The sequence below is a fragment of the Dasypus novemcinctus genome, chromosome 19 (assembly GCF_030445035.2).
Source record: "Dasypus novemcinctus isolate mDasNov1 chromosome 19, mDasNov1.1.hap2, whole genome shotgun sequence".
In the NCBI taxonomy this organism is placed as follows: Eukaryota; Metazoa; Chordata; class Mammalia; order Cingulata; family Dasypodidae; genus Dasypus; species Dasypus novemcinctus.
The window spans coordinates 82286286-82301806 of NC_080691.1; the positions used below are offsets into that span (position 1 = coordinate 82286286).

A 15521-nucleotide genomic window follows, 5' to 3' on the forward strand; every position below is an offset into this window, starting at 1 on the left:
GGTCCGTGGTTCAAGCCCCGGGCCTCCTTGACCCGTGTGGAGCTGGTCCCTGCACAGTGCTGATGCGCGCAAGGAGTGCCGTGCCACGCAGGGGTGTCCCCCGCGTAGGGGAGCCCCACGCGCAAGGAGTGCGCCCCGTAAGGAGAGCCGCCCAGCGTGAAAAGAAAGTGCAGCCTGCCCAGGAATGGCGCCACACATACGGAGAGGTGACGCAACAAAAAGAGACACAGATTCCCGTGCTGCTGGCAACAAGAAAAGCAGACAAAAATAAGAACACGCAGCAAATGGACACAGAGAACAGACAACTGGGGCGGGGGAGGGAGAAAAGGGAGAGAAATAAAATAAATAAATAAATCTTTAAAAAAATTAATATTGCTATCAATACCAAGATTAAATCTTGAATATTAAATACCAACATTAAAATGGACTATTATTATCAATACTAATATTAAATATCACTATTATATACTCAATATTAGAAAAGAAGGTTGAAATTTTTTCACATTTACTTTTTCTTAACAAATCCATTTTATTGATACATATTAGTAGAGCATACGATGCATCCAAACTGTCCTATCAGTGGTATTTAGCATGACCAGTTACGCATTCGTCACTTCAATCAAGGCTGAATATTAAATATCCACTCGAACCATCGACTATTGACATCAGCTACTGATATTAGCATTGATTTCAACACAACATTAAAAGTTAAATAGCCATACTCAACTTGAATCTTATCAACCTATTATATCCATGTTAAACCCTGAATATTTAGATAGCAACAAAATGTCACCATTAAGTATCGACATTAAGTTTAAATATTACCAACGTTGATATTACGTATGCTTTTAGAAATGGAATATTAAATGGCAGTATTAGAATTAAATCTTATTACCCACATGAATATTGATCAGCATTGATTAATATTCAACATCAACGTTAAACTGCCTATTTAACTGGCTGTGCTGGAGTTGGCTCTTGAAGGCCGATATCCACATGCAGATGAAATCTTGAACACTCATCATCATACCAACATCGATTGACACCGATATTGACATTATGCTAATAACCGTGTGGATACGACCCTCCGAGAAGGGCGCTGCCCTCCCACCGCCGGACGCGAGGGGGCGCGCGAGGCGGTCCTGCGACCCTTGCCGTCGCAGGCCCCGCCCCCGAGCGGCGATTGGCGGCGGCGCGCGGCGCGATGGCGCCGACCCGGCCCCGCCCCCGGCCCCGCCCCCGCGGCCCGGCCCCCCCCTCCCCCGCCCTCCGGCCGGCGGCGGCGGTTGTTGTTCGGCGGCGGCGGCCGCAGCTCGGCTCGCAGCCCCCGGCCGCCCGCCCGCGGCCCCGCGCGCGCCGCCATGGAGCTGGAGGTGCCGGACGAGGCGGAGAGCGCCGAGGCGGGCGCCGTGCCCGCGGAGGCGGCGTGGGCCGCGGACAGCGGGGCGGCCGCAGGTAACGGTTCCGGGCTCGCTCCCTCCCCTCGCGGCGAATGGGCCCGCCCGCGCCCCCCCGCCGCCGCCTAGTGGGCCCGCCCGAGCGCCGAGGGGCGCGCGACCCGCCGCCTGCGGGCGGCCGGAATGTTCCACTCGGGGGCGCTCGCGGGGGGGGGCGGAGCGCGCCAACTGGGGGTCGGGGGGACGCGCCGCCCGGGGCCCGGGAGGCGGACGCGCGCGGCGCCGCCCCCTCGGGGGACCCCTGGGGGCGTCCCCCGGCCCGGAGGCGGGGGCTAGGCGCAGGGCTCGCGCTCCGGGCGGGCGTGGGCGGAGCAGCCCCTGGTGGAGGCCGGCGGGGATGGGGGTCCCCGCCTCCCGCAGGCGGGGGGTGGGCTGCCCCACTTGGGGCGCGGGGTGAGGGACCGCCTTGGGTCGGCGGTCCCAGGTGTCGACCTCCCTTCCGTGCTGCTTGGCGAGGGCGTGCTCGCTCGGGAGTGTGCGGGATCGCAGAGAACCCCCATTCCGGGGGCGGATGAGGGGGGGGGGCAAGGGGTGACACTGCCCCAGATGCGGCTCCCTACCGAGACCCACTGCTTTGGGGTGCCACCTTGCGAGTTGAAGCTTCCTGGCCTCTACCCCGCCCCCACTAGCCATCACCCATGTGGACACATCTTGGTGATCCGGAAGGGATGCAGGAACAGGGGGTGTCCCGGAAGCCATCGGGGTGAGCCACCCCCCCCCCCACTCAGTCCACCTCTTCTCTCTTTCTGGAAGTCTCCAGGCGCAGCTGCTGGGGGGCTGTCCACCTCCCTGCCTTCCTGGGGTCCGAGGGGGTGACATTTGGAGGTGCCTGCTGGGCTGAGGCTGTGCCAGCAGGTGGGGCAGGGGGACGCCTTGGGGCCCTGTTCTCTCTTCCCTGCCCCCAAGCCTCCTCCCTGGGCACTGCCCGGCTGCTGAAAGCCTGGGGAAGGGGACCGGCTTCGTCGCGTCCCCTGGGCCCCTCGCCTTGGCACGCCTTCCCGCAGCAAAGGTGAGGGGAGGCGGGCGTCCTGGCGCAGCCCTGCGGGCTCCCCGGAGGAGCGCTTCCTGCTCGCGCGAGGTCACACGCTACCAGATGGGAAGAAGTTTCCGGATCTGCCCCCCCATCCCTCCCCAGCAGCCTCCTCCGGTGTAGATGGACACATGGACACCCGGGCCTCCCGAAGCTCCCTTGGCAGGCACGAGATGCCAGGGTGCCTTGGGAAGAAGGGTCCGGGGAGGGGTGAGGGACGGCGAGTGCCTTCCACGCCCCCCCCTCTCGCCCACCCCTTGGCTCTGGAAGCCTCACTTCCTCTCCACTGCCATCTGGAAGCGCTTGGTAGATGACCCAGATAATTCCCACCATCCCGTCGCCTCGCCCGTGCGCTCTGCCAGCGGCTGCTCCCCGGACCTGGCCGGTGCCAGGCGCACCCGGGGCACCCAGTGAGCCGAGCCCCCCTCCCCGGCCCCCTGGCTTCCGCTGTCAGCCCCCACCCCCGGCCTGGGCTGGTCCCAAACTAAATGGCCCGAGACTGTCCCCTGCTCCAGCCGAGGCCGAGGTCTGAGCACCAGAGGGCCCGAAGAAGGCGCTGGCGCAGCCTGCCTGCTGTGACATCAGTTTACTTCCAGTCGTTGTAAAATTAAGAGGTGCCTGCCGCTCCCCTCCAGACCCATTACTTCTGCTGTCAGTCCCATGAGCAGTCTAGCTCATAGCCGGCGCTCTGTTTCCACTGCTGCACAAGCGGGTAGGCCCAGAGACGGGCCTGTCCGTCCTGGACGCGGTTTCTCTGTCTCCTTGATGTTTGGGCCAGAAGGTTCTCGGCAGTGGGGGGCCGCCGTGGGCACTGCGGGGCGTCGAGCAGCCTCTCCAGGCCCCTGTGCACGCGCCATGCCGCTAGCAGCCCCCTCCCCCAGAGGGGACGCCCCACGAGGTCCCCAGACACCGAGTGGCCCCTGCGGGCACCGCCGGCCTGTGCCATCCAGTAACCTGCTTTTCCGCCTCTCATGATCTGGATTATTTCCCCCCACGGAGGTCTCATCATTTTTTTTCCAGTGCCATGGTGGGGGGCGGAGGCCCTGGGGTCTGGGGTTGCCATCACCGCCCTGAGCCTCGGTGTCCCGTTTGTAAAACGGGGCCAACGACAGCCCTGGCCTTGGAGGGCGCCCGCGGGCCTCAGGGGCGCTCAGGTGCAGGACCCAGCGTGGCGCGAGCCCCGGCCGAGCGTGAGGGCAGTCACCTTCTGCTTTCCCCACCGGCCCCGCCGACGACAGCCGGCCCTGGCCGGGGAGCGCGCGGATGTTTCCCGAGCAGTCCTGGGCCGCCCCGATGCCGTCGGCCCCGCCTCTGAACACGGCCCGACGCCAGGGCCACCGCAGTGTCCAGCCGCCGGGCTCCAGCCGTGGCAGGGCCGGGGCTCTGGCCCCGACTCTCGAACGCCCGGTGGCCTTCCCGAGAGGTCGGCGCGGCTCGCAGCCCACCCCATGGGCCGAGAGAGGCTGACTCCCTGCGGCCTCGCGGCTCTGGGTGTTGGGGGTGGCACGGGCAGGCTGATGGGAGGCGAGACGGAGGGCCGGGTGGTGGCATCTCGTGGTGGCGTCTCGGGAGGGCAGGCCGCGGAGGCTGCCGCTGTGGACGCATGGGTCTTGGCCTGAGCTGGGTCTGGGCCGTTTCTGCCCCACGCGTCCTGCTACCGCGGCGCCCCGGGCCGGTGGGCTTCCCTCCTGGCCCCCTCCCCATCCCAGTCCCGGCCCAGCAGCTGATCGGGTGGCGGATCTCGGCGGCTCGGCCTTCACCATCGCCCCGGGACCGTCCACGCCTCCCTACAGCCCCGGCCCCTGCCCCGGCCAGCCCCGGCATGGTGGCCTGCGCCCGCGTGCCCGTGCCTGCCCCGGCTGCCCGCCCCTTCCTGCGCTCCCGCCAGCTCATTCCAGGGCATGCCACTAAAACCTGCCTCAGGGCCCGGCCCTCCTCTGCCCGCAGCCCCCACGGCCCCCACCTCCCTCGGGGGGAGGCCCACATCCCCCCCGCGGCCCAGCAGGCCCGGTGCACCCTGCCCCGTCCCCTCCCCCTGCTCCCCCAGCCCCACGGCCTCCTCACTGCTCCCCCAGCACGCCAGGTCCTGCCTCAGGGCCTTTGCACGGCCTTTGCACGGCCTTTGCACGGCCACCTCTGGAAGGCCCTTCCCCTAGGTCATGCAACTTCTGCTCAAATGTCACCTCCTCCGTGTGGCCTCCCCTGCCCCCCTACCTGTTCCCTGGAGCCTGTTGCTGTGGCGCCATCCTCACCGACAGGCACGACGTCGCTTCCCTGCCCTCCGCCCCGCGAAGGCAGACTCGATGGTCTGGTCGGTCCCCTCCATGTCCCCTGTATCCAGAACATCCTCGCACCCCACAGGGTCCTGCTGAAGGTCGGGTGAGCGGGGGGACGGCGTCCGCGGAGGGGATAAAGCAGGAGGCGCCGCAGGAGGGACTGGGGCGGCCCTGCAGGGCACCTTTGAGCCTGGCCTGCTGGACGGGAGAGCTGGGGTGAGCGCGTGTGCGACGCCCCTCGAGCAGGGTGGACCGGGCGCCTGCCAGGAGGTGGAGAGGGGCTGCAGTCGTGGGGTTGCCTCCTGCTCGGCTGTGTCAAGCGCTGGGGTGCCCGGGGTCGGGGCCACGGGGGGTACCGGTGAGCGTGTAAACATGTCGGCCCCAGGCTCGGCAGAAGGCAGCGGCAGGTCAGCGCCGGCCCCCGCCGGCTTGTGTAAATAAAGTTTTATCAGCACGCGGCCCTTCTGGTGGCTTTTGTGCTGCAGTGGCAGCATCGCGTCATGGCACCGCTAGCGGGGCCTGTCAACCTGGGAGTATCCACTGTCTGGTCTCCCGCAGAAACAACCTGCCACCCCCTGGATAAGCTCATTCTGACGGTGGCCCGGGCCCCGAGGAGAGTGAAACGGGCCGTCGCGGTGACGGCGAGGGCTTGGGGGCTGCCATCGGAGGAGGTGGGTGGCCTGGCGGCCGAAACCTGTGTGGGACGGAGCGGCTGCGAGTGGGCGATGGCGGCGGCCCGAGCGAAGGCCCTGGGGCCGGGAGCGCGCCGGGTGTGTTTGAGCCACAGAAGTGAGGCTGGTGGGCCGGGCACTGCGCGGGGCCTCGCGGTTGTGTCCTGCGACAGCGCGTGTTCCAGGCAGGGCGGCGAGCGTCCCGTCCCCGTCTACCAGTGCGTGCTTTGTGGGGAAGGGGCCGCAGCGGTAGGAGCGGCGAGGAGGCCGGGGCCCGGCTGGGGCTCCGTGGCTGGAGAGGGGTAAGGGGCCGAGGGGCCCCAGGCAGATGCTGGCTGAGCCGCTGAAGCCGGGGGCCACGGGGCGGAAGGCTCTGGAAGGAGCAGGAATGGAGGGACCTTGAACTATGGCTGAGGCTGAGGTGGGACGAGAAGGGCACTGGGCGTCGCGAGGGTTTGCAGGACAGGTGGGTGAGCGCCAGTCCCCCGCTCTCCGCTCGCCAAATAGCGGCCGTGTGCCCTGGGCATTTGCAGGTGGGGAAACCGAGGCAGCGGCAGGGTGGGGCCATGACCCCGAGGCCTTCCCTCCCTGCGCCCCCCCTCCCCGCCTGCACTGAGCAGCGTGCCTCTTCGCCCCGCACAACCGCGGTCACGGCCGCCGAGGGCCACGGCCGGGCGTGAGGGGCGGGTGGGGCCCGTGGGGGCCACCGAGTCGGGGTCAGGGGGCATTTCTTGGCCTTGATTCTGTAGGCTCGGGGTGGCCGTGGAGCGCGTGGGGAGCTGGACGTGCGTTAGCCCTGCTTGCGTGTCGCTGGTCGGAGTAAGTCACGCAGCCCCTTCGCGGCCAGGAAGTGCCCCCGGGAATCCACCGTGCGCGTGCCCGGGCGGGACCCCTGCTGAGCAGGGACGCAGGCCCCTCGGGCGTCCCAGGCACGCTGTCCTTCCATGCGTCGCGGTTTCTTTTACATTTTTACAATACTATCTTCCTTCCTTTTTTTTTTTTTTTAGGTTTATTTATTTATTTCTCCCCTCCCCCTCCATCGTCTGCTCTCTGTGGCCATTCGCTGTGTGTTCTTCCGTGTCTGCTTGTCTTCTCATTGGGTGGCTCTGGGAGCCCATCCTGGGACCTTCCGGAACGGGAAAGAGGCACTCGTTCTCTTGCGCCACCTCAGCAACCTGGTGTGCTGCGTCTCTTATTGTCTCTCCTCGCTGTCTGTCTTTGTTGTGTCACCTTGCTACGCCAGCTCTCCGCGTGGGCCAGCGCTCCTGAGCAGGGCAGCACTCCCGTGCGGGTCAGCACTCCCTGTGGGCCGGCACTCCTCGTGGGCCGGCACTCCGCGTGGGCCAGCTCGCCCTCACCAGGAGGCCCTGGGCATCAAACCCTGGAGCTCCTGTGTGATAGGCGGGAGCCCAACTGTTTGAGCCACATCCTCTTCCCCTTTGATTTACTTATTTACTACCATTTAACTTGGATTTATTTTGTGACTGGTAATGTGTTCACATATTCAGAGTTTAAAAAGGACAGAAGATACGCTTTGGAAACTGCATCTCCCTTTCCGCCTCCCCCCAGAGGCACCCGATAACCCGTGCACATCCAAGCCTGTTACTCGCAGATCCCGCTCGTGGATTCACCGATTTGCTAATGTTTTCTGCAGCCCCCACATCGGCGCGCACGGCAGTCTCGTGGCCATTTCGGGCACGCGCAGAGCGGGGAGAAATTCCCATCTCCCCACACGCACGTTCCGGCTGTGGTCGGACAGGGCAGCGCTCTGCCTTCTTGTTCCCGCTCTCGGGCTAGAAACGAGCGTGCTAGTCACCGTCTGCTTAGTGCCGTGCTTCTCGCGGCTTCGTGCCTCTTGTGGGTGATTCCGTGTTTGGATCGGCCCCCGCGCGTGGCGCCGAAGCGCCGTCTAGCTTTCCTAAGCGAGAGGAGGCTGTGGCCTGCCCGACGCAGGAAACCGGTGCTTTGGAGAAGCTTCCGTCGGGCAGCAGGCCTGCGTCGAGTGCGTGTGAAGCAGCGATACGTACCGATCAGGCTTCTTCCAGCAGAAACCCTCCAGGGTAGGGATGGGTCGGCTGGTGAAGATGCCACTCCCAGGCGCTGGCGGGAACGGCACCCACAGTTCCCCCGGGAGCTGCGCCCATCCAGCGTTGGCCGCGACTTTACAGAGCACGGCCTCCGCGCGTCACGGGACTCCAATACGCGCGTGCGTCGTCACATCTCGTAACGCAGGTGGTCCGCGCGCTTGCTCTTTGGCCTTGGTGGCCCGTCTTGGAGGTGAGCCTCGGGCTACATGGGGGGCCGCCTGGTTTGGCTTCTCGCCAGGGTGCAGGGCCTCGGGCGGCCGTCCGTGGACGAGGGCTCCCCCCCTGCCCAGCGCACGCCTGTGGCCCCTGTCGGCGTTGGCCTGGATCCCGAGGGCACCCCTGCCTGCTGCCGACGTTTTGGGGGCGGCCAGTCCTTGACCGACATCAACGATCCTGCAAGGGGCAGCCCGCGGTCTCTCTGCGCCGGCCGAATTCCTAGACACGAGACCCCGGGCTACAGGGCGTTTTGCTGTTTGGGAAGACGGGCGCGCTGCCCCGTGCCCTCCACCAGTGGAAGGGCCCACGCCGTGGCCAGCTCTGCGATCTCCGCCAGGCTTCTGGGTGCAAAACGACAGACACCTCAGCCTGCTCACAACCAGCGTTCAGCTCCATGCGAAGTGGAAAAATGCTCTGTTCGTAGACTTAAAAAAAATGGTTTTATCTTTGTTTCATTAGAAATACATCCCAGTCAAGTCAGGCAGAGAGAAAGAGGAGGTGGGGTCACGTGCCTGCCCGGCCGCGCCAGGCCCACAGCAGAGCTGGGAGCAGGACGCCCACTGCCTCTCGTGCCTCCAGGAATCTGGTTTTGTCAGAGCTGGCCAGCTGGAGCGCCACCCCCTCGAGAGACAGGCCTCTGCTCAAGCAGGCTCTGTGCTGCTGCTTCCCATTTGTCTTCTTTCCACACCCACAGACCCCTCTCCGTTGCCCACCCCTGTCCCTGCTTTTAACCACACACGTCACAGTTAAAACTCTTCCTCCCTTTTCTGGAAACTAAAATGGCATCCTTCCCCATTTTTCAATTGGGGATTTTTTTCTTTTTCATTTGTGGGAGCTCTTTATATATTATAGTACTTAGCCTTTTACCTGTACTGTAAACTGTAAACGTAAGTAGTTTCCCCCCCACACACAGGTTTTCCTTTGTCTCTGGACTACTTTGATGGCAGGGCTTTTTTTTAATGTGGTCAAATTTATCATTTTTTCCCCTTTTATGGTTTCCCAGTTTGTTGTTGGGTGGAAAACTATGTTCTGAAACCTTAATTTTTCTAATTCTTCTAATACTTATATAGTTCCTTTTTAAAATATTTGAATTGTTTACTTTTTATTTTTAGGGGAGTGGATTATTATGAGGGAGCAGAAAGTGGGTACGATCTCAGAGGAGGCTCAGAAGTCTTCAAAACAATGACAGTATCAGGGAGCGGGTGTAGCTCAGTATTTGAGCACCTGCTTCCCACGTACAAGGTCCTGGGTTCAATCCCCAGTGCCTCCTAAAAAAGTAAAAATAAAAAAGTGATAGTACTTGAGTTCCTAAACCAGCAGAGCAGGCGTCGCGCAGTGGGTGAGCACCTGCTTTGCATGTACGACGTCCCGGATTCAAGCCCCAGTACCTCCTTTTAAGAAAAGAAAAGTTCATAACCTGGGCGGGCGGCGGCTGCTCACTGTGATAATGGGTTTCAGGCCCTGCACATTTTATGAGTGCTTGTTTTTATTCAACATTAGGTAACAATAATAATAAATATGAGTAATAATAAAAATAAAGCAAATAAGCAAGAAGTCCATGGAGATAAAAGAGTGGGCTTCTTTTCCCGGGGTACCCACTTTCAGGGGTAACTTTTGTAACAAAAGTTCAAGGAGAAAGCTACACTCGTGTTCAGTTTCTCCTGCTTTCCTCCATTTCTTCTGTTTCCACCACACATGGGCTCAGCCGTGAAAACTAACACTTATTGTACTCCCAAAGCCAAACCGATTTTTTTCAAAAATGGACCAAATAGAAAAAGGCACAAATAACTATGAAAAATAAACCGAAAAATAAGCCAAAAAATACGTGTGTGTGACTCTTAATATTTCAGGAAGTCCTGTGCTTCATTTAAAAACGGTCAACTCTGGTGAGTGACTGAGAGTTGCGTCATGCTCCCTAAGTGACATTTAAATTCCTGGTGTATTTGGAATAAAGTATATGAGGGATTGATTTTTTTTCCGGATAACTCCTAATTATCCTAATACTTTTTTTCCCCAAAGATTTATTTATTTGTTTCTGTCCCCTTCCCTCCCACCCCCCCAGTTGTCTGTTCTCTGTGTCTATTTGCTGCGTCTTCTTTGTCCTCTTCTGTTGTCAGTGGCACAGGAATCTGTGTTTCTTTTTGCTGTGTCATCTTGCTGTGTCAGCTCTCCGTGTGTGCGGCACCATACCTGGTCAGGCTGCACTTTCTTTCGCGCTAGGCGGCTCTTCTTACGGGGCGCACTCCTTGCGCGTGGGGCTCCCCTATGCGGAGGACACCCCTGCGTGGCACCGCACTCCTTGCGCGCATCAGCACTGCGCATGGGCCAGCTCCACACGGGTCAAGGAGGCCGGGGTTTGAACCATGGACCTCCCATGTGGTAGACGGACGCCCTAACCACTGGGCCAAGTCCGCTTCCCCCCTAACACCACTTTTTGACTAACGTGTGCCTCCCACGCTGATTTCGGATGCCACCTTTTTTATATACACTGAATATCTGTGTGTGGCTGGCTCCGTTTCTAGACTTTCTCTTCCACTCATCTGCCTGTGTTTTCATGCACAGCACGAGCAGTGACATGCTTAGTATTTAGAAAAGCCAAGAGCAAACGAGCAGCCAGCAGAAAGCGAGCATTCCCGTCCCACCCCTCCCCCCACCCCTGCCGTCTCTACGGAGGTCACGGCTTGCAGGTGGTTTTTTTGGCCTGTGCATAGTTGTATCAATATATGTTGTTATTCTTTTAACAATATATTTTGGAATTTTCTCAACTACAGAAAAAGTTTCAAGAATACAACAGCGAACACCTAAACACAGATTCAGCAACGTTTAACGTTTGCCATGTCGCGCTTGCTCTCTCTCTGAGCCTGTTTTGTGTATTTGCATATTATTTTGCTGAGTATTTGAGGGTCAGTTGCAGACTTGATACTCTCATTATCCCTAAATAAATACTTCAAATCCCATAAGCGAGGACATTCTCTTGTCCAAATACAGTGATCACATCCAGGAAATGTAGCACTGACGCGGCTGCCAGTCAGTTGTTGCCGTTTCCACCATCAACCCCAGATTGCCCTCGACGGTGACTTTTTGGGGTCCCCTGCCTAGAACTCATCCGGGATCATGTGGTGCCTGCCATAGCGAAGCTCCGTAGACCGTCGCCCCGTTTGGTGGCGGCTTCTCCGCCGTGAGCGCCGGGCTCGGTGTTCCGGGGCTGCAGCGCTGCGGCACGTCGGTTGGTCCCTTGGTTAAGCTACGGCCGACTCTGGGGGGCGGGTCTGGGTGCTGCGTGGCCTCGGGTAGGTGCTGTCGCCCTCTGTGCCTCCTCTTTTCCTGCTGTGAAACGGGTGTGTTGGTCTCCCGCTGCGGCCACAACAAAGCACCACAAACCGGAAACGACGGGCATTTTTTGCCTCACATTCTGGAGGCCAGAAGTCGGAAAACAGGGTGTTGGCTGGACCGTGCCTTCTCCGCAGGCTCCGGGGAGGGTCCTTCCTCGTCTCTATCCCCCTGTGGTCCCTGCCGTCGGTGGCGTTCCGTGGCCTCCCGCTGCTTCGCTCCCATCCCTGCCTCCGTCGTCCTTGGCCGGTTCCCCCGCGTGTCCCGCCTCTCCTCGTGAGCGCCTGGGCCCTGGACCCGGCCCAGCCCACGCCCACGGGCCTCACCCTACCCTGAGGACATCTGCAAAGCCCCTGGCTCTGGCCGAGGTCCCAGGCCCAGGTGCCGGGGCTTGGGGGGGTCCCGAGGAGTTAGTGGTCTCAGGGGCTGCCGTTGGCACCGGGCCCGGGCTGCGCGGTGGCCGAGCTCCCGCAGCCAGTCCCCTGCCCGAGGCCCGTGGGCATCTCCGCTGAGCCGGGCAGGCCGACCTCTGGCTCCTGGACCCCGTCGATGGAGCGAGAGCAGCCGTGGACGGTGCGCCAGGGGACGGGCGGTGGCCGCATCCTGGCAAAAGTTTCTTTACAGAGTCAGGCGGCGGACCACAGAGCCAGACGGTGGTCAGTGGGGGTCTTTTTCTTTCGGGGGAACAAAAGGAGCCAGGAGGTGTCCCGTCCGAAAGGTCCTTCTCGGCCCCCAGGCTGTGCCCGCCCGGAGCAGGTGGCCCCCAAACGCCAGACCACCTAAGCTGACGGGCGAGGAAGACGAGCTCCCCGCCCTGGGACCCAGGAGGGCCCTCCCGCCCGCCGGCGACCGCAGTGCCCTCGGGCCCCCGTGTGGATGTTGGGGGCCCGGGGGCGGGGCAGGGGCTCGCCCCAGCCAGCCTGTCGTCAGTCTGGAGGGCGCATCTGCCTTGGCCCGGCGAGGGCGAGAGGCACCCGGCCCCGTGCTGACCGACTTCCTGCCTGGCCAGGGTGGCCCTGGCCCGGGCCCTGCTGGCGGCAGCCCTTCCTTTGGAGCCATTCAGGACCAGCGTGGGATCGCGGTGTCGCTGTGCAGTCGGGGAACGTGGCCCGGCCCCCTCCTCCACGCCAGGCAGCCCACCCGGGACCCCCCGAGGTCTCCCCACTGCCCCAGGGACCCCCCTGTGCTGATGGCGCAGGTCCCCCGCCCTGGACGAGCTGACCGGGGGCCACACGCCACACATCGGTGCTCGCTCAGGGTGGGAGGGACCAAGCGGGGAAGGTTCTGGAACCCCTTGCCCGTGGTCCTCGTTGTCTGGAACACCAGGGCTTTGAAGAACTGCCTCCCAGCTCTGGATTCTCCGCCTGCCCCCGGCCTCTGCGCGCCTTCCCGTTTCCCTGCGCGCCTTCCCGTTTCCCTGCGCGCCTTCCCGTTTCCCTGCGCGCCTTCCCGTTTCCCTGCGCGCCTGGGGTCCCGGCGGGGATGTCAGCTCGCTCCGGCCCCCGATCGAGTGACGGGGGTGGCCTGGAAGGGCAGGAAGGACGGGGGCTGCTGCCGGCCAGGCTGACCCGTAGCTGCCTCCCCCCTCTTCACAACCCCCCCACCAGAGGGTCTTTACAAGAGCCCCCCTTGTTCCCCGCTTTGGGGCCGCTCCCTGAGGTTTTTCTTTTCTGTCTGTGGGAAAGGCATCACGCGGTCATGGCATAAAATGCCGGAAGGGCAGGGGTGTGGATACCAGCCCGGGGGGAAGCAAGCCCCTACCGTCCTGTCGATAAAATGATAGCAGTATGGAAGCAGGTGAGGCTCAAGTGATAGGGCCTCCACCTGCTGTATGGGAGGCCCCGGGTTCGACCCCTGGGGCCTCCTGGTGAAAACAAAGAGGAAGCGTGCCCACGTGGTGAGCCAGTGCCCGCGCGGTGAGCTGAGCGCCCATGTGGGTGCCCGGGCCAGCAGCCCAGTGCCCACGTCGTGAACCGAGTAACTGCACAGTGAGCCACGTGCCGACGGTCAGCCAGCGTCCACGCGGCAAGCCGAGTGCCTGCGCAGCCAGCCCTGCTGCGTGGTGCGCCGAGGGTCCACGCAGGGGAGCCACGCAGCAAAATGATGACGCAACAAAGGAGAGACCAGGGGAGAGTCAAGGTGAAGCGCAGCAGAGACCAGGAGCTGAGGTGGCGCAGCTGACAGGGAACCTCCTTCCCCATCAGAGGTCCCCGGGATCGAATCCTGGTGAATCCTAGAGGAGAAAGACGAGAAGAGAAGAGAGAAATAGACACAGACGATCCCACAGTGAATGGACACAGAGAGCAAAAACAGCAGGGCAGGGGGAGGGGGAGAAAAGGTAAATAGATGTTTAAAAATGTTTATGTGTAAAATAATAATAATAAGGCTTTGCCCATTTCCTTTGAGATATAATCCTTGTACAGTAAATTCACCGTTTAAGGTGAGCGGTTCGGTGGCGCTTTGGGGCCATCGTCGCAGTCTGAATGGGAATTTAGAAGGCGCCCGTCGCCCTCGGGAGGACCCCCGCCCGTTCCCTCCCTGGCCCTGGGAACCCTAAGCTGCTCCCGCGTCGTGCGTTCGCTGATTCTGGACGTTCCACGTCTGCGGGACCCCGCGGCCACGACCCTGGCCACCTGGCTCTTCCACGGGCCCTCGGGGTCCCTCCGTGCTGGGGCGTGGCCAGCGCCTCTGCCCCCCTCGGCTGCGTAATGCCCCGTCGTGTGGGCGGCCGCACGTTGTCCCCTCGCCGCTTGATGGACGCGCGGGTTGTCGCCGTGCCTCGCCATTACGCATCGCGCCGCGCTGGACATTTGCGCGCGGCTCTCTGCGCGGATGCTTCGTTTCCTGGGGGGTCCCGGGGAATGGAATGGCCAGGCCGGCTGCCACTTGTCCGTTTCGCTTCTCGAGTTGCCGCCCGACGCCTTTCCAAAGAGGCTGTCCCGTTTCACCTTCCCCAGCGGTGCCAGGGGTCCCCGGTCCCCACCTTTGCCAGCCCCTGCTCCCACCTGTCCCGACTCCGCCGTCCTGGGCGTGGTGCAGCTCAGGGCGCTTTGGGTTTGCATTTCTCTGGCCACTAACGATGTTGAGCGTGTTTCCTTGTGCTTTTTGGCCATTTTCTTATCTTTTTTGGGAGAGACGTCTGTTCAGATTCTTTGCCCATTTTTATTTAATTTAATTAATTGTATTTTTGATATTGAGTTGTGAGTTCTTCATATGCTCTAGATGTAAGATGCAAGTCCCTTATCAGACACGTTTTCTCCCACACCTTAGGTTGTCTTTTCACTTTCTTGTGTCCTTTTTTTAAAAAAACATTTGTTTACTCCCCCCTTTCCACTTTGCTCGTTGTCTGCTCTCTGTGTCCATTCGCTGTGCATTCTTCTGTATCTGCTTGTCTCTCTTTGTTGCGTCATCTTGCTGCTGTGCCAGTTCTCCGCGGGTGCGGGCCGTCAGCTCTCCGCGGTGCCCAGGCGAGCCTGCCTTCACAAGGCGGCCCCGGGACACGAACCCAGGGTCTCCCCTGTGGTGGACGGGAGCCCAGCTGATTGCGCCACAGCCGCTTCCGATAGTGTCCTTTTGAAAGCTAATTAATGAGTTACTTTATTTTTAAAGATGTATTTATCTCTCCCCACCCCCTCATTGTTTGTATTTGCTGTGTCTCTTCATCTTCCTTGTTTCTTCAGGAGGCACTGGGAACTAAACCCGAGACCTCCGATGTGGGAGGGAGGCGACCAATCGCTTAAGCCACCCCCACTCCCTGTTTTGTTGTGTCTCTCATTATGTTTTTCCTCTTGTGTCTCATGACATCTTTATGTTGTATCACCTCGCCCCACCTGCCTGTCATGCTGGCTCGCCATTGCTTGTCCTCTTTAGGAGGCACCGGGAACCTCTGCTCCCTGCTTTGTTGTGTCTCTCATTATGTTTTTCTTCTTGTGTCTCTTGTCGTATCATCTTGTCATGTCAGCTTGTTACACCTGCCCATTGCACCAGCTTGCTGTCTTCTTTAGGAGGCACCAGGAACTGACCCACAGACCTCTTGTGTGGTAGGCAGGAGCCCAATTGCTTGAGCCGTATCTGCTTCCTGATAGTGTCCTTAGACATACAAAAGTTTTTAACTTTGATGAAGTCCATTTTATTTCTTTTTTCCTTTGGTTTCTTGTGCTTTTGGTGCCATACCTAAGAATCCACTGCCAACTACTAAGTCAATGAGATGGATGCCTTCGTTTTCTTCTAAGGGTTTTATGGTTTTAGCTCTTCCGTTCTGGCCTCTGGTCCATTTGGAGTTAGTTTTGTATGTGGTGTGCAGGAGGGGCAGCTTCATTCTTTTGCACGTGGATATATCCAGTTGCCCCAGAACCTCTTCTTTTCCCACCGTTTTGTCTTGGCACCTGGTTGAAATCGATGGACTGTAAATGTGCAGCTTTGTTTCCACCTTCTCAGGTCTAGCCCGTTGCCAG

At 60.5% G+C, this 15521-nt stretch overlaps 1 protein-coding gene across 1 annotated transcript in view; it reads left to right on the plus strand.

Annotated features, from left to right (window-relative positions):
- The first annotated feature begins 1301 nt into the window (after window positions 1–1301).
- Window positions 1302–15521, plus strand: part of PIP5K1C (phosphatidylinositol-4-phosphate 5-kinase type 1 gamma) — a 44305-nt gene continuing 30085 nt past the window's right edge. The window contains exon 1 of the mRNA XM_058281070.2: window positions 1302–1455. Within this exon, the coding sequence (XP_058137053.1) occupies window positions 1362–1455 (94 nt within the window). The 5' untranslated portion in view covers window positions 1302–1361. The remainder of the gene's footprint in view (window positions 1456–15521) is intronic.